Source organism: Scylla paramamosain, chromosome 29, assembly GCF_035594125.1.
Source record: "Scylla paramamosain isolate STU-SP2022 chromosome 29, ASM3559412v1, whole genome shotgun sequence".
NCBI lineage: Eukaryota > Metazoa > Arthropoda > Malacostraca > Decapoda > Portunidae > Scylla > Scylla paramamosain.
Window position 1 is genome coordinate 19,696,040 of NC_087179.1, and position 18,679 is coordinate 19,714,718.

Consider the following 18,679-nt stretch of genomic DNA (forward strand, 5'->3'; position numbering starts at 1 on the left):
AAATAAATAAATAGATAAATAAATAAAAGTCAATCCACAAATTTATGATGTTACGAAAGGCTTAAGACTGAAGATATGATGGAAGGTAGAGTGCATAGCGAGATGCGAACAATGAACAAAAATTATAGCACACACACACACACACATGACCATATATATATATATATATATATATATATATATATATATATATATATATATATATATATATATATATATATATATATATATATATATATATATATATATACCAGTGGAAGACATTAAATTTTGTGTAGGTGGTGGGTGAGCATGGTGGCTGCAGATGATAATAATGATTATCTATATTTTGGTGTTTCACAAAGCTATTACTGGCTGTGTTGGCCTAGGTTAGGGTTGACTATGCTGGTCCGGGCAAAGCTACGAGGTCACACATTCTGAGGCGCACGTCCATGATTCAACAGCTTGCATTATTACTTATATCACAGACTGAGTCACTTATTTGAGGTACTGAATCATGCATCATGAACTTATTCCATGCATCAGCCACTGAGAACTATATTCTGAAACACCTCTGAGCTGCACCTCCATTACTTACAAAGTAATATTCCTCAAGTGTCAGGCTTGAATCATGTGTATCAAGGACCTGTGAATGTGTATAAGCATGTTAAGTCACAACTATTGTCTCGATGATGTTTGTGTATTTTCTATGGTAACTCTTCATTAGGATCTACACTAACCACAGCATTTACCTGCAGCTCTTCATGTGGCATCTTTACTCTTACCCACCTTGTAAATTTAGTGTTACTTTAAAATCAAACTTAAGACTGTAGTTTTCCTTTAGAAAATTAAGAAGGTACACATTTGTATGCAATCACATGGTCATCATTGCATATTACTTCTTATTATAGTCACAATCACCGCACACTTTTTCACACGTCTTGTAATTTTTTATACAACTGCCACAGATCCATTCATTCTTCAGGAAGTGGCTTCCTTGTGGCTACTGCCATATTAATGGAGAATGCCCTTCTGTCCTCCAGAGCTACACTATGATGATAAGGAAAAGCACATGCATTCTTTTAAGGCCTTTAATGAGCAGTCAAATGATTGAACTCCTTGTATGGAAATGAAAAGAGCCCACACTAACAGTCACAAAAGCATTAGTGACCATTATCTTGTGGCATTCATTGGTGATTGATGCCAGACACTCTTGTCATGGTCACAGATCTAGCTGCTACAGGACTGTTGATTGCTGTTGCCAACACTTGGCTGGTGAGCATCTTAGTGAGTAACTGCAAATGTAATGTTGTCTTCTTACTGGTGGCCTTCATGGTGAATCTCTGCAAAGACAATGTTATTTTTTCTTTGCTCTTTTCTCAAGCTATATCAATTTTTTTTCACATTCTATACCTTACACCTTGTTGGGACTACAGCCACTCACCTCAGGAGAGGACAACTTTGAAAAATACTGGGACCAATACAGTGACCACAAATAACAAGGATTCCAGCCATGGTTATACTAGCAACAATCAATACCCTATTGCTGGTTTCTTAAGCTACACACCAACTATGAATTAATTTGACAGACACCTCATTCTACCACTTTTCATAGCCTTCAATGAAACACAGGGAATGTCAGTTCTCTTCCCAACCAGCTGAGGCATGTGTGAGTATGCTGTGTCTCCCCAGGCAGAGGGACACCTTACAAATCTGGATGCAAACATAGCTGACCAGTGTCCCTATAAACACTCGATAAATATTCATGCCTTACAGTACTTGGTCTGTCCCTGCTGATGGATGGTACTGAGAGGCACGGCTAGTTTTAGAGGGGGGACATGGGGGGGGCAATGCTCCACCAAATTTTTTTAATCCTCCCCATATGCAAAGAAATATTACAGGAACATTTTAAGTCAACCAGTGGTATCACAGGATTAAGCTACCTTGACCCAGATCCACAAACTGTGTATTTGGAACATTATAATACTGTGAGGTAATAAAATATAAAACAATCAGGTCAGGCATGAAAATCTCGCATCAAACAAATTTTGCCTAACAGTACGGTCACTGGAACAGTTGCTGCCAGCCAACCTGCTGCCTTGCCAGACATACAAGAAAATCATGACTTCATCTGAGTTTTGCATCTGCTTTCTGCAATGTATAGAATTCTGCACTTATCAACATTAATTTTCAATATTAGCAGTTTTCCCATAGCACTTAAAAATACTTTTCCAAGTGTTAATTTTGCTTTTTGCATGACAACTTATTGGAAGCAGTGGAAGTGAAGTGTGATGGAAGAGATGGAAGAGTTGGGGGATGAGGTTATAAAGGAGAGAAAGGGAGAAGTGGAGGGGAAAGAAACAGATCCCTAGCTACACTTTTGTGTCCCCATCAATATATGTAGCTGCCCCTCCAATTCAGGTAGTCCAAAACTGGCACTGCTGAGACATAATGCTTAAAAATAGAACAAGAGATAGATTTTCAGATAGCAATATTGCTTCACACAACAGCTACAAGAATTTGCTACATCTGAACTCACAAAGGAAAGAAGACAGCAGGGTTTGGCTCCTCACTTTTTTCCCACTGCAGCAGCCTGAGCCGCCTTCTTTGCCTTCACCATCTCAACAAGCTCCTGAAATGCCATCATGTGAGAATAAGACTTAAAAGTTACAATAACATCAGTGTCTACTGTGCACTATATAAAACCTTCACTACATACATACACACACACACACACACATATATAAAACCTTCACTACACACACACACACACACACACACACACACACACACACACACACATAGCACTTACATCTCCATGCATTTATGGAGGGACCACAAAGATAAAAGCAGATCAAAAGATAAATACATGAGAGAGACAGAGAGAGAGAGAGAGAGAGAGAGAGAGAGAGAGAGAGAGAGAGAGAGAGAGAGAGAGAGAGAGAGAGAGAGAGAGAGAGAGAGAGAGAGAGAGAGAGAGAGAGAGAGAGAGAGAGAGAGAGAGAGAGAGAGAGAGAGAGAGAGTCACTCCATAAACAAGATAAACCTGATTTGTTTTCTCCACAATCTCACATACAGGGAATAGCAAGCAACACATCACCAGACACACAAACACACACACACACACACACATACACAGACCTTATAGCGCCTCATGCAGTCTTTCTTGGTTCGGTTGGGGACACACTTGGCAATGCGGTCCCAGCGGTCAGGAGTAGAGACTGGATAGGTCTTGAGGGCTTGCTCCAGCAACCTCTGTTCCTCAGCTCCCCAAGCAGCAGTGTTCATCCCCAGCATCTCCTGTGGTGCTGCACAAAGGAAAGATCTAACATCAGCCTAAAAACATGTTTTTTCTTAAAATATCTTGGAATTGATTCACAGCTCAACTGGTGATATTGCATAGAGCTAAAAGACAATTCACAGCAGTTACACAGAGAAGGGAGAAAGGTCTTGAGTTCATACAGAGAAGACTCATGGTAATAATTAATTAGTATAAAAAGAGAAATGAGAAATTACCCAAGCATCAACATGATATAAAACTACACAAAGATGCAAAAGAATTATCTGAATGTCAGCATAACAGCAAGAACTCACTGTCATATCTCTGGGAGGCTGTGGTGTCACTGATCACCTGCCGAGCCTGTGCCTTCTCCATGCTGTGGTAGGCATTCTTGTTGGCTGCCTCCCTCATGTGCTTGTCTGAGTGTTGCAGCTCCTTGGCCTTATTGAGCACCTCCTTGGCCAGCCTGGTGATGCTGGTGGCTGTGTGTTGGTTGATATACTCTGCCACAACCTCCCACCTGCAGCATGGAGGGTTCAATGAGTTCCTCTAAGTACAGCAATGCATAAAAACATAACCTAACATTAAGGGAGCTGCAAGAAGCCATCCTTGTATGAAACATATCTACCTATATCCACCTATCATTCCCATCCATAAATTTGTCTAATCCTTTAATGCTCCCCAATGACTCAGCACTAACAACCTGATTACTGAGTCCATTCCATTCATCTACTACTCCATCTGAGGACCAATTTCTTCCTCTCTAACTATTTTCAAGCTTGAACCCATTGTGTCTTGTTCTATCCTGATTATGATCCTGAGAATTTTATAAATGTCACCTTTGTTATATTCCCTATACCACGTGAAGACCTAAATGGTGTGTATGTAGAGAACAGTAGTAGGGATCAGATAACAACCTTGATATTAGTCATTTTAAAACACACATGGAAACACAAGAATAAGGCAATATATCAATCAAATAAAATATTAAAGCTTAAAAAACCCATCTATTTATATACTAGGCCAGCAATCTCACATCAGCTGGCCCATACAAGGCACCACACACACACACACACACATGCACACCACTTAGTGTCAGCATGCTCGGCTCACAACCGAGAAGGCATGGGTTCAAGTCCTGGGAGAATCTCTTCATGTGTAGCCCCTGTTCACCTAGCAGCAAGTAAGTACAGGATGTAACCTGAAGGGTTATGGCCTCACTGTCCCAGTGTGCGGTGTGTGAATGGTCTCAGTCCTACCCAAAGATCAATCACTACAAGCTCTGACCTCTTTCCATATGGGGAACAGCTGGTTTGGTGACCAGCAGACGAATGTAGGTGAATGACACGTCATTCACACTCTTAGCCCTGTCAGCCCCAGTGGAAAGGGACAGCCTTGTGGACCACCAATAATAATAAGATATCAAAAAATATATAAACAGAAGCAATTTACACACACACACACACACACACACACACACACACACACACACACACACACACACATGAACCAGCTCACCTCTTTGTTGTGCCGGCAGGGAAGAGGTTGACGGCTTTGATGAGCAGCTGGAGGTCATCTTGATTCCAGACTTTGAGTGATGAACCTTCCCCTCCTCCTCCACCCCCTCCCCTTGCTGCCGCTGCTGCCACCTCCTCCCTCTCCTTTTTTATCCTGTTGCGCACCTCACTCACCTACAACAGAGAGAGAAGGCAAAGAAGTGTTACAGGGGGTCCTCAAGTTATGACAGAGTTCTGTTCCTATGCCATGTTATAAACTGATTTTCTGCATAGGTCAGAACCAGCATAAGTAAGCTACCTGCAGTATGTCAATCACTAATACTAATGCTGTTGTACTGTAAAGTCATAGTCTAGGACATAAACACATAACTATTGTGCCTGTAAAAGAAACATATGAAGGACAAAAGTCAAGACTGTCATACACCAAGGACTCCTTGTACTAATCATAACTATCAGTGGAGAAATAGTCTGAAAGGTTTGACTATCCTAGGGAAAACAGGTCATACAGAATATCCAGATCATTTGGGGTGGATTGTTCTAATTTAGATTAGCTTGCTTTATGCTACTTTAGATTTAGCTAATCAGATAAGGTAATGTAACATGACTTAAATAGACCTAACATAGTTCATTTCAAAAGTGATGCAGATACCCATATGTCTGTTGGAGCAGCTTTTGGGTTCAAGGCTTAGGAAATTTTTTGATTTAAGAATGACAAAAATTATGTTTTTTTTTTTTTATATAAGCAACAATTGCTACTACTACTACTACTACTACTACTACTACTACTACTACTGTTGGCCCTCCACACTCACCTCCTGTGTCAAAAAATTACTACTGCTATTACTACTACTGTTGATCTCTCTCACTCACCTTTGTCAATTAACTACTACTACTACTGTTGATCCTCCCTCACCTCCTTCATGAGTACCTCCCGCCCTTGCATCTTGTCCTGGGCCACTTGTGCTAGTTCCTTGTTGAGTTCCTCCAGGCGGGTCAGCTCCAGTGCCTCACACAGCAGCTCCACATCTGTCATGGTCTGCACTCGCTCCCCCTCCTCTGATGCAAAGTAACTGTTGTCCTTACAGAGAGTCCGCAGCATCTGGGAATAGAGGATACCATACTAATGATTTTCAGCCTCTCTCTTATTGCTGCAATGTTGCATATCTTGCTATCTTTTTACTGCTATTTTTTTCTAGTAAACTCTGGAACTCCCTGCCTGCTCCAGAAGATCCTCCTTCCTATAACTTGAACTCTTTAAAATGGCTGGTTCCAACTTTTCAAAACACTTATCCAACGATTCTGGATAATCCTTATGATCTTTCTTTTGGGACTAGCATCTCAGTGGACTTTCTTTCCCCTCTTTTTATTGCCCTTGACCAAAGATCTTGCATAAAAAATGTTACTGAAATATGTGAGGAAAGGGTGAAGAGAGAGTATGTGAAGTTCAGAGCAAAGAGGAAGGGAATACAAGGGCAGGACTAAATAGAGAAATCTGTTGCAGTTATGTCCTCATGGAGTATTTATCAAGAGGTGTCAAATAAAGATAGACAGATACAGAGATGTTCTTTATCACTGTCACCATCACATCTATGCAATGACAAAGAATGTGTGCTTTATTCTATTTCACGTTGCTTTTTAAAATTATTTACGTGAACAAAATACAGGCAATCATAATTTGTATATATATTTTTTTAGTTTCCAAATTAATTTACACATTTGAACACTAAATTTAATGCTCTTTCCATCTTTCTAATACAAATGCAGTCCTCTCAGCCCCTTATGAACAGGAACTGTATCAAAATAATTTAAAAAATGACATCAAAGAAAAAAGGAAAAAAATATAAATCTGAAAGTATATAATGAATGAGAATATTTTAATGTGAAATGTTACAGAAGATGAAAGTGAGTAGAGTTTCATTTTTTAGTTTTCTTTTTTTTTTTTAGCAAATTTTGTAGCCTTAAAAAAAAAAAAAAAAAAAGAATGATGGCTCCAGGCATGAGTCATGAGAACTACAGGGGCAGGTGACAGGAAGGGAGGACTGCGACAAGATGAAATTGAAAGGGGAGAGGAAAGGAACAGGAGGAGGAAAGGATATAATGTAGTGGGCTTGCTTGCCATAGCCAGGGATCATTATTATTATTATTATTATTATTATTATTATTATTATTATTATTATTATCATCATCATCATTATTATTATTATTTTTTTTTTTTATATATATATTGGAGGATCATTGGCCAAGGACAACAAAGACTGAAAAAAAAAAAAAAAAGAAGAAAGAGGCCCACTGAGGTGCTGGCTCCTGAACACAGTCAAGTGTTAGTCAAACAAACAGGGTAAGTGCCTTGAAACCTCGCTCTTGAAAGAGTTCAAGTCATAGGAAGGTGGAAATACAGAAGCAGACAGGGAGTTCCAGAGTTTACCAGAGATAGGGATGAATGATTGAGAATAATGGTTAACTCTTGCATTAAAGAGGTAGACAGAATAGAGATGAAAGAAAGAAGAAAGACTTGTGCAGTGAGGCATGCAGTTAGCAAGATCAGAAGAGCAGTTGGCATGAAAATAGCAGTAGGAGATAGCAAGAGATTCAACACTGCAGTGATGAAAAAGAGGCTGAAGACAGTCAGTTAGAACACACTAGAAAGAAAGTGCACCACGAAAATTCAATATATTTGTCAGGAGAATTTTTGATTATGTTAGCGATCACAGCAGTTTAAGCATCAAAGACAAGTGTGTGGTAAGTTCTTACATGTCAAGCAGATTCTACCCTCCTCCTCACCTTCCTCTCTTTTTTGAATGCTTTCTTCAGCACCTCTCTTTCCTTCTTTTCTACCTCCTGTTTTGCTCTTTGCTCTGCCTCCTCTGCTTCTCTTTTCTTTCTCTCTGCTTCCTCAGCTTCCTGCCTTACCTGAAAACACCAAATTTACACATTAGCAAGACATATCATTCAAAAAAAAGACAACATAGCGTGGTATTTCAAAATATATGGCATTTCCGAGCATAAGACATGAAAAATACAAATCAATGAGAAAAATGTGAAGCCTTGGTCTGTTGTAGAAATCAATGCATATATGTGTCCGAGAGTAGTTAGTGATTGGCCTGGTGCTAATACTGGAGATCACAATGTGCACTCACCCTCTCCTCCTCTTCTTGTTTTTGCCTGATTGCCTCTGCTTTTGCCTTTTTCTGAGCCAGTCTTCTTTCCTTGTCTTCTTCTTTAAATCTTAAAAAAATTATATATATATATATATATATATATATATATATATATATATATATATATATATATATATATATATATATATATATATATATATATATATATCTATATAATTCTTCATCTCTTTCCCTCTTTTTCTATAAACTTACCCATTCTTTAGCTACAGAAGTAGACAGCAAAAGCAGTAATTAATTTTTCCCTCATAAGGAGTCAGAAGTAAAACAAGAACAGCTTCTTTGCAATCTAAATCATCATAAACCCTTCCATCAAAATGAAATTTGAAGTATTATGTAACAACAGAAAAAAGTACTCGTGATAAATATCTCTTGGGATAATGCACAAAATTTCAACTTTTATTGGGATACAACGAAAATACACGAAATCAGTAATAAGTAACGAAACATACTTGGCTATCCTTGGGTCACAGGCATATGCATTGTCAACTAGCCTGCGCAATCGACCCATCTCCTCCTTCCGACGCCTCGCTCGCTCTACCTTGTTCTGCTTCTCTATCCATCGACGCTCCTCCCGGCTGGCAAGATTGACTGATTTAAAGATGGGAAGGCGACCACAACATTGCAGTCACATTGCACTGTTACAAAATATTCAAAGAAACTAAAATGACCAGTTAAAGCAATCAGAACAATGTCAGTGCCAGTTTTCCTTGCCATAAGTTTGGGTATTCTGTCTAGCCATATTAAATTTTCTTGTTATTTTTTCCAATGTCAAGTCTAGGCTTAAGTTTGGGCATTATTTCCTTATTCAATTAAAATTTTATTCAATGTTAATGTTTCAAGATACAAATTTCACCATTTTTGCTGCCTTTGGGAAGATAAAGCAAGGCTGGAGTGGAATACACATAACTCTAAAAAGACCAGACATACAAATAGTGAAGACTCACTCCTGTCCCTTCTCCTTTTCCTCCTCATCCAGATATGAAAACTCTCGCCAGGAATCAAAGTCGTACCAGAATCCATAGAAGCGATCAACCTGCACAGTGATGAAAATTAAGTTGGTTAACAATACAAAATAAACACTATTCATAAAGAAATCTTGAAATTATGTTTTATGTGTAAGTTACTGGACCCTCTATGCTGAGGAAAATTATAGTGTATGATATTTTAAACAAACTTTCAAAATTACTGGTCTATCTTTCCATCAACATAGCATATGATGATGGTAACTATAAAAAGTAAACTGTCACCAAATATCTACTTGCATTTCTGCTACTATTAATCTCACTTCTAAAACACTACAAGGGAGATTGATGTGACTGTACAGGCCAATCACTCTCTCCAGTTACTTAATCTGCTAATCTGGACTGACCTTTTGTTTGGTGTCATCAGGTTTGCCCAAGCCAGGAACGTGCTTGTGGGTGGACCAACGAGCATTGCACTCAAACACCCCTGTGAAAATCTGCAATGCAACACTGTGCCTTACAAAGATGTGGTGGAGACTGAAGAAGATGGAGAGAGAGAGAGAGAGAGAGAGAGAGAGAGAGAGAGAGAGAGAGAGAGAGAGAGAGAGAGAGAGAGAGAGAGAGAGAGAGAGAGAGAGAGAGAGAGAGAGTTATATAATCTAATATATAGACCTGACATTACAATATGAGATGGAGTTAATCCCTTCAGTGATATGTAATCATCCACACCACTACAAGTAATGTATACAATCTTTATAACCACCTGCAAGAAAAAAGCGGTGAAAAGGAATAGATTTTTTGCAATTTCTAGCCAGTATAATGTTTGGAGATGGCTGTAGAATGTGAAGAATTGTCCCAGAGTGGTTAGTGGTAAAGAAAAGATGTACCAAATAGCAATGAATACTGAACTTTCAATTCTTTGTTGAGTCATTTTTCTTCCTAATAGGAGTTAGCGCTTGCCTTGTGTGCACATATATTTGACATTACAGTATGACATGGAGTTAAAAGACCTTTGAATTCTTTGTGGAATAAATTTTCTTCTTAGTGGGGATCAGCGCTTACCTGGAAGAAGTTTGCCTTATTGTGTGCACTGACAGCCGGCACCTCGTCATCAAACTCTGGGTCCACCGAGTCCCAGGAGCGTCGCTTGATGGGGTCCCCGAGAATCTCATAGGCTTTGGTGATGCAGGTGAAGTAGTCATCGTCATCCCTCACCTCCTCCCCAGCTGCTCGCCGCTTGTCTGGGTGGTGCCTCAGAACCATCATGCGGTCTGTGAGGAGTAACACAATGGACGGAAGTGCACACTAATGCTGCACTCTCATTCCTTTACCCAAGTGTTGGGTCATCCTGTTTTAAGCACATACCAAAGGGAATGCTAATTATTATATTAGACTTACAGATATCTTAGCATAAAACCAATGATCAGAAAATATAATGTCTATCTATCTATCTATATATCAGGTTGCCAATCCCACATGGGGTGGCCCAGACAAACCACCACACACTCTTACAAATATCATTCACACTCATAGCCATAGGGGCGCCAACTATTCTTCAGACACATTCTCTCTGCTCTTCTGTATGCACCACCTAGCTACAATTCAAGGGCTTGTTAAAGCTAACAGTTATGGACATGGTTTCATAATTAATAGTAATTACTACAAACAACATGATGGCATTCCCTTTGGGTTCTACTTTAGCAAATGTATCCCAAATGATTGGTGTGAGCAAAACTTCAATAATTAGCCATGCAATGTCAATAGCAGGCAACAAACTGCCTGTGCCAGTGACAAAAGTCAACTGACAATGCTCCTCGCTGTGGGCCACAGGAAGACACAGCTCGCCCACGCCCACTCACTGTCAGTGTGGCCACACTTATTTGGTACAATGCTCCCACTTTTCTCACCATTTATCACACTCACCTGCTTGCTCATAACCATTGCCAGTGTGGCCATAGTCATAGTCTCAAACCACCATACTACACCCCAGGAGCTTTGATATAGCAAAGCCAACCACATACATCCATAGCAAGGCACAAATAAAATGTAGTTATTGAAAATATACAAATAAAATAAAAATACCAAGACTAAAAGGGCTGACACTGCAACTGAAAACTGGCACTATAAAAATACCTTCAAACAGCAGGTGCACTAAAACTTGGTACTCAGTACACTATACACTCTAGCTCCAGATGCCACCAGGACTTACACGCTCTTTTGATGTCATCATCAGAGGCCTTGTACCTGTGCTTTCGGAGTCCCAGTACTGCATAATGATCCTGGTCCTGAAAGGCAATGTTGTAGAAATGTATCAATATATAAAAGAAAGATACTAATCAAATAAATGACTGAGGTAAGTGATGCTCTCATAGTGAACAATCAAGACAGAACTATATATGCTAGATAAGTTTAGGTTTTGAAAAGAGCTTAGTAAAAACTGGTTCACAGAGTAGTGGACAAATAGAACAGGCTTAGCATTCATGTGGTCAGCACCTACACCATAAGTGATATCATGAGGTTAGATGACTAGGCATATGCATATAGAGGCCAGATGGCAATAGGAAGGCTGAGTGCATGGGGAAGAGGAGGATAACAGATTTTCATGGTTAGTACAGGAGTTATCCAGTGTAGGCCAGCCAATCTTTTGCAGTCTTCTCCATTCTTATGTTGCTATGACTGGACCATGCTGGCTGAGTTCTCACCTTCCAGTCTGCTGGGTTGAGAGAGCGAAGATAGTGTATGTCATCCTCCACCTCCACCTCCTGAGCCTCCTCCTCCTCACTCTCCTCTTCACTTTCCCCAACTGAGGAGGTGAGGTGGCCCCGCAGACGCCGCGCCTCATATATGTGGAACCATCGTCCCACTGGTTCTACCTCCACCTGGATGAGTGCTGTGGAAGGGAGAGGTAGAGAGAAAATAAAACAGATATTACCAAGAATACCATTCAGGATACTGAGGAAATAAAGGACATATTGTACAGAAAGAGACAGAAAAGAAAAATACCATAAGAGAAGAACAACTAGAAGGTCATCTCTAAAAAGTACACACACACACACACACACACACACACACACACACACACAAAGAGACAGACCATGAAAGATAAAGAGATGTTGTTGCAGAGACTATACACCAAAACATCATCTGAGAAATTCTCATCTACATACAAAAGCCCCCTGGTTAAGTTAAGTTAGTGTTCTTAATGGGGGCATCCACTGGAGAAAGATGCACTGGTTAAGCTGGATTAGTGTCTTTAAAGGGGGGACAGGACTCGCCTCTCAGTTAGGTTGGGTAAAGTTAGGTTAAGCTAGAAAGTTCCCAGTTTTCAATATATGGCACCTCATCCTTAGACTTTCCAACAAATGTCAAAATTTGGCATAATTTGGCTTCTTCCACCCTGAAACTCCATTTTCCCACCATGTCTCCAAGCTTGTTAGGGACAGAAAAAAGATAGGATTTGTGGTGTTAAACTGCAATTTACTGGTAAGAATAGCATAATGGGAGATCTGGGTGATGGAGCCTCCCAATTAGCAAGGTTAGTAATCTCACAGTTAGAATAGTGTAGTGGGGAATAATGGGGGGGGATGGGATATTCTCTGTTTGTTGACTATTTTTAAGGATTTCTGCCCAAAACAGTGTTTTTACTCCTTAAACTTTTCAGGCTTCCCAATTTTGGTTTATTTTGGCCTGCACTCCCCTACCTTAAAAATGTAAAAAGAAAACAGGAAAAGGAGTGGAGAAAATTAACGGTGAAAAAAATTGTATTTTCGGACAAAATGAAAAATCTAAAATTCTATAGATATAAAATGTAGATATATTAACAAAGTTTCTATGATATCTCTTTCAAAGCAATTAACTAAAAATAAAGCCTGAGGGAAAGAAAAGGATAATATGGAGATAACCTTAGCCTCTTCTAGGGTTAATACGTACATGTCAGATAGAATTAAGGTTGTAGAATATCATGCAATATATATCAACTTCTGGAAACTTGTTAAAAAAAAAAAAAAAAAAAAAAAAAAAAAAACTAGGTTAATGAACTGATGCATTCCCATGCTACACCCTTCCCTTCCAAGTGCTTGAGGGTCACTGTTGGCTGGCTGCTGGAGCTGTGCAGGGCAGGGTGAGGTTAGCCATTAAGGGAATCAGAATACTTATAGTTATTTGAAGTTATTACTTAATTATGAAAAAAAAAAAAAAAAAAAAAAAAGGCAAGGATTAGGGTTAGGGTTAGGTTAGTTTAGGTTACGTCAGGGTTAGGTTATGTTAGCAAGACCTTCAAATAACTAAGTATTCTGATTCCTGTAATGGCTAACCCTGCCCTGCCCCACACACCTCTCGCAGCCAGCCAGCAATGACTCTCGACAACTCAGACGAGGAGTGTGTAGCATGGGGATGCATCAGTTCATTAACCTTTTACCTTTTTTTTTGCTTAAACAAGTTTCTGTAAGTTGATATATACTCGTATTGCAAGATATGCTACAACCTTAATTCTACCTGACATGTAAGTATTAACTTCAGAAAAGGCTAAGGTTACTTCAGAAGAGGTTTAGGTCCATATTCCCCCAACAAACACTTACTATGATTTCAAAGCCACAGAATGTACCATGTGCCCAGGAGGTACCACCCCTGTCGGCCCCCTTAATCTGTTCGGTAAAACTGCAGGGTTGGACCTCCTCTCTATTCATTAAAAACACATTGCAACGTGAGAGTACTTACTATAGAACATGTCTGTGATGTTTTCAATGTGGGGAAGGCTTTTGTAAGGCCATAGTAATTAAATTAATAGCGCGCCGCCTCCAGAAACTAAGTCCACAATCATCCCAAGGATATAAGTTAGGTTAGGTTAGTAACCTTAGGGGGGTCCAGGGGGGGCGCAGCCCCCCGGGTTAGGCTAGGTTAAGGTTAGGTTAGGTTAGGTTAGTAACCTAACCAAACCTAACCTTAACCTAACCTAACCGGGGGAGCTGCGCCCCCCCTGGACCCCCCTAAGGTTACTAACCTAACCTAACTTATATCCTTGGGATGATTGTGGACTTAGTTTCTGGAGGCGGCGCGCTATTAATTTAATTACTATGGCCTTACAAAAGCCTTCCCCACATTGAAAACATCACAGACATGTTCTATAGTAAGTACTCTCACGTTGCAATGTGTTTTTAATGAATAGAGAGGAGGTCCAACCCTGCAGTTTTACCATCAGTTCATGTTTTTATGTACCATATGCCCACGAGGTACCACCTCAGTCGCTCCCCTTAATTTGTTCAGTAATTTTCTTGGTTTCTTAGGAAATAGGTTTTTGAGGGTTTTCTGCTTAAAGAGAAAGTTGATACCGCTACCACATGCAATTTCCTCTTTTTGATTGACTGGCCAGAGTAATAAGGCGGCCAGCCAAGTGTGAGGATTGAGCACCGGGCGGACAGGCGGCGGTGGCACCACCACCACCTCATATCTCACCCAGCACGCCTCACTGCAGACTCTCTATCAGTAAGTACAGTCCACCACGTACGTGTGAGGCGCCTTTTGATGATAACCGCCACGCTGGAGTCCTCGGTGTCCATGTCTGCTGTCATGCTGCGTTCTATGGCTACCCTTACCTCGGACCAAAACAACAACACTGACGCATAGCTCGGGCCGCCCATCTCGGCTCTTTCCATCTTTTCGGTTCCCCTCCATCCCAGCCAGCTTACCTATTAATGCTTCCCTATGAAAAGGTAGTGGGGAAATAAGAATCTGCTTCTTTTGTTGTTCCCACTTATAAACAGTAATATATCTGTTTATATGTAAGTCGTATCGGGCTTTGAAAGTGGCGCAGTTACTATACTCTCTGGGAGTTTATTCCATTCATCTATAATTCTTTGCAGTAGAGAAAGAAGTTCATCACGGGACGCACTTTTCCTTTGTTCTCACGTATGACTGCCATGATTGGTATTAGCCCCTTGGCTGGTCCATACTTTCTCTCATCGTACGGCAGTAACCATCCATCAGCTATATATTTCTCAAGGTCTTCCTCATACGGTTTTCTTACGTCGCGTCGCACAGAGTAGATATCCACTCGATTCTGTGGGACACTCGGCTCCTTGTTCTCAGCCCACTTCCAAGCTGCAGTCCAGTAATTACCCTAATTAAGACAGGAAGTGGAATTAATGAACACAGCTAGGCCTAATTAAAACAGGAAGTGGAATCAATGAAGACAGCTAGGCATAATTAGCACAGGAAGTGGAATTAATGAAGACAGCTAAGCCTAATTAAGACAGGAAGTGGAATTAATGAAAACAGTTAGGCCTAATTAGCACAGGAAGTAGGAGTAATAAACACATAGGCCTACGGAGTGCGCTTAATGAACACAGGTAGGCCCAATAAAGACAAAGTAGGGATAATGAACACAGGTATGCCTAATTACGACGGAGTGCGAGTAATAAACATAGATAGGCCTAACTGGTACAGGAAGTTTGAGCAATGAACACAGGTAGGCCTAATTAGCATAGGAAATAACAATAATGAACACATGCCTAATTAGCAAAAAGTGAGAGTAATAGGTACAGGTAGGCCTAATTAGCACAGTGGTAGTAATGTATATAGGTAGGCCTAGTGAAGGAAGGTAAAGCCTAACTCAGTGTTCTCCAGCAAGACACAAGATTGGTTCATATTTACAAAGGAGGTGAACTTGTCAAGAGGTTGGAGGGTGGCTTGCAGGGATGTTACAGGTAATATTATCACAGGTAGGCCTAATTAAGATAAGCCAAGGTAAGTAGGCCTAATTTTCTCTTCTGGGTGCAGGTAGGCCAAGGGTAGATCTGTTTTCTTCATCAACAGGTTATACAACAGGTTGATTATAAATTCACAACTGATTAAATTCACTGCCATAATTTTCAAAGGCTGTAGGTGAAGTTGTATGGGGTTTTTAATGGTGTTTTTTTTACGGTTTACGGTTTTTACGGTTATTATTATTATTATTATTATTATTATTATTATTATTATTATTATTATTATTATTACATCTTTTTTTATCATTGTTATGTCTAGGGTTTAAGTCAGTCTCTCTCTCTCTCTCTCTCTCTCTCTCTCTCTCTCTCTCTCTCTCTCTCTCTCTCTCTCTCTCTCTCTGTGTGTGTGTGTGTGTGTGTGTGTATGTGTTTTTGAGTGCAATAAAAAGTCGTACATTACATATATATAGACACACACACACACACACACACACACACACACACACACACACACACAGTATAATTAAGCTTATCTTTATACATACAGAATACTGGTCATGATCTTTATAAACTTAATCTACACACACACACACACACACATACGAAACTATTACTTGTAGAGAGAGAGAGAGAGAGAGAGAGAGAGAGAGAGAGAGAGAGAGAGAGAGAGAGAGAGAGAGAGAGAGAGAGAGAGACTGTGTGTGTGTGTGTGTGTGTGTGTGTGTTGATTTATTCTTTATTTCAAGTTGTCTTAGTAAAATATTTCAAGTTGTATCAATATTGTCAAAAAAAAATTAAATAATTAAAATATGTTGTTGTTTTGTATGAATTTGTCAAAGAAAATAAATAAATAAAATAAATTAATTAAACTGAAGACCACAAATGTACTTAAGCTGAATGATAAGAGGCAAATGATTATGAAGAAATGAAAAAAGTGAGGAAAATTATGAAAAAAGACAAATATACATTAAAAAACTGTGTGTGTGTGTGCAAAATATTCCGAAAAAATGGAAAAAAAATGAAAATTATGAAAAAAACAAATATACTTAAAAAAAAACTTTGTGTGCAAAAGATTCCGAAAAAAAGGAAAATTATGAAAAAAACAAACATACTTAAAAAAAAACCTTTGTGTGTGTGTGTGTGTGTGTGTGTGTGTGTGTGTGTGTGTGTGAGGAAATAAAAACTTTGATAATCTTAATGAAAATATCAGTGTTTTTTTCCTGTTTAGTTTAAGAGGTGAAAATAATTGTAGCTTTAAATTGGATATTTCTCATTCATTCATTTGTTTGTTTGTTCTGAGCCTATAGAGGAAAACTTAGGCCTATACAGGGTGGGGGAAAAGGCTAGACAAGAGAGAAATTATGCACACACACACACACACACACACACACACACACACACACACACATACAAACAAACTGCTAGCCTCTCTCTCTCTCTCTCTCTCTCTCTCTCTCTCTCTCTCTCTCTCTCTCTCTCTCTCTCTCTCTCTCACACACACACACACACAAGGAGGGAAAGCAGCCATATGTAAAAATTGATGTTTTAATTGTCTTTAAGTTTAGATCAAGTTGGGAGAGACAAATAAATAAACTTAATGCTTACTGGAAATGTAAAACACACACACACACACACACACACACACACACACACACATTCTGTTTATGTTTTGTAATGTTCTGAAGTGAATGACGCTCAAATATTAGCCATAGGAGGTAGATTAGTTTATTTGTTTTGTGTGGAGTTTTGAGGGTTTATTTTGCAGTGGTTTGGATTTTATTGAAGGAAATGCGTCGCTGTGTAGGAGTTTCTGCTACGGAATTCCTCTGATGACCGTCCTTCTTCCGACTAAAAATGAATAATTACGATACTTTCCCTAGCCATTCAATGTGTGCAGTGGCTAAGTGGAGGGAGGATGTTGTCTTGCCCTCACTACAGTACTCGTTAGCAAGTTACTTCGCGCTTCGTTATCCCAGCCACCGCAAGTCCCATTAGTTGTCTAAGTGTTCTGGTCTCCCTGTCACTCATCAACAGAATCACGGCCTTTGGTGAACACACTGGCATTGCTAATAAGATAGGAAGCTGCCACGCGTGATTTGGGAAATAGAATGTGATGTGATGTATTCGATATTAGCTACTGTTTTTGTTTTGTAATGCAGTTTAGTACAGAGCAGAAATTCGTGTTACCAAATGGTCCAGCGTCTTATTTTAACTTTTATAAATTTCTAGAGATCTATTTAGGTTTTCAGAGGTATTTTCGTGACTCTAGGAAAAAAAGAATCCAGCTCTACGTGTTTCTTATGTAATTCAACTTATTACACAACAGGTATCCGTGTTATCATATCTTCCCGCGTCTTATCTGAACTTTTATCATGTTCTGGTCTGTTATTTAGGTTTTCAAAGGCATTTTCATGACTAGCACAAAAATCCATCTATTCTTGTTTGTTCTGTAATTTTTATATAACAGAAGAGAAACTCGTATCCTCAAACGATCTGGCGTCTTATCTTTCTTAATTTTTATCAGGTTCTAGTAGAAATTATGTACGTTTTTATGTTTCTGGGTAAAAAAGAAAAAATCTATCTTCCCTGTTTATTCTGTAATTAATTTAACTACAGCAGAACAAGAACAACATGCTAAAACATTCCGGTTGCGTTGCGAGAAGTTTTGTGGAGCAGAGTTGTGAAATATTGTCTGCTGCTGAATTACTGACGTGTCCTTAAGCTTCACTTATATTGTAATAGCACGTTTTTCTTGATTTCTGTCCTGGTGTTCTAGAGTGTATGGTGTCTTATATAGGGAACAGTGAGAAAGGACCTTCACTCCTCTCCCTGTGGTTCAGTGGCTGATGTCTCTTCTTATTTTTTTCTTCTCCCTCGTCACTCGGTCAAGGAAACAGAGTCGCCCCCTTTAAAAGATAAAAACCCCTCTGTAACCTGGCTTTGGTCTGTATGACATCAAATCGCTCCACTCCCTCCCTTATCCACTCTTTAAATTCCCTTATACTCTTTACCCAATCTTAATAACCCTAGGAACACTTCAGCAATATAATATCTGAAGAGT

The 18,679-nt window shown here is 39.4% G+C and overlaps 1 protein-coding gene across 1 annotated transcript; it reads right to left on the bottom strand.

Annotated features, from left to right (window-relative positions):
• Positions 1–1,054: 1,054 nt before the first annotated feature.
• On the bottom strand, positions 1,055–14,577 carry LOC135115588 (dnaJ homolog subfamily C member 2-like). The gene is made up of 15 exons (XM_064032523.1): positions 14,421–14,577; positions 11,620–11,807; positions 11,127–11,202; positions 9,980–10,188; positions 9,325–9,414; positions 8,900–8,988; positions 8,405–8,530; positions 7,914–8,001; positions 7,558–7,686; positions 5,690–5,875; positions 4,778–4,950; positions 3,574–3,779; positions 3,121–3,287; positions 2,519–2,611; positions 1,055–1,322 (listed from the first exon to the last, which is right to left on the bottom strand). The coding sequence occupies exons 1-14, from the start codon at positions 14,566–14,568 to the stop codon at positions 2,549–2,551; spliced, it is 1,938 nt and encodes a 645-aa protein (XP_063888593.1). The 5' UTR covers positions 14,569–14,577; the 3' UTR covers positions 1,055–1,322; positions 2,519–2,548.
• Between the last annotated feature and the right edge of the window lie 4,102 nt (positions 14,578–18,679).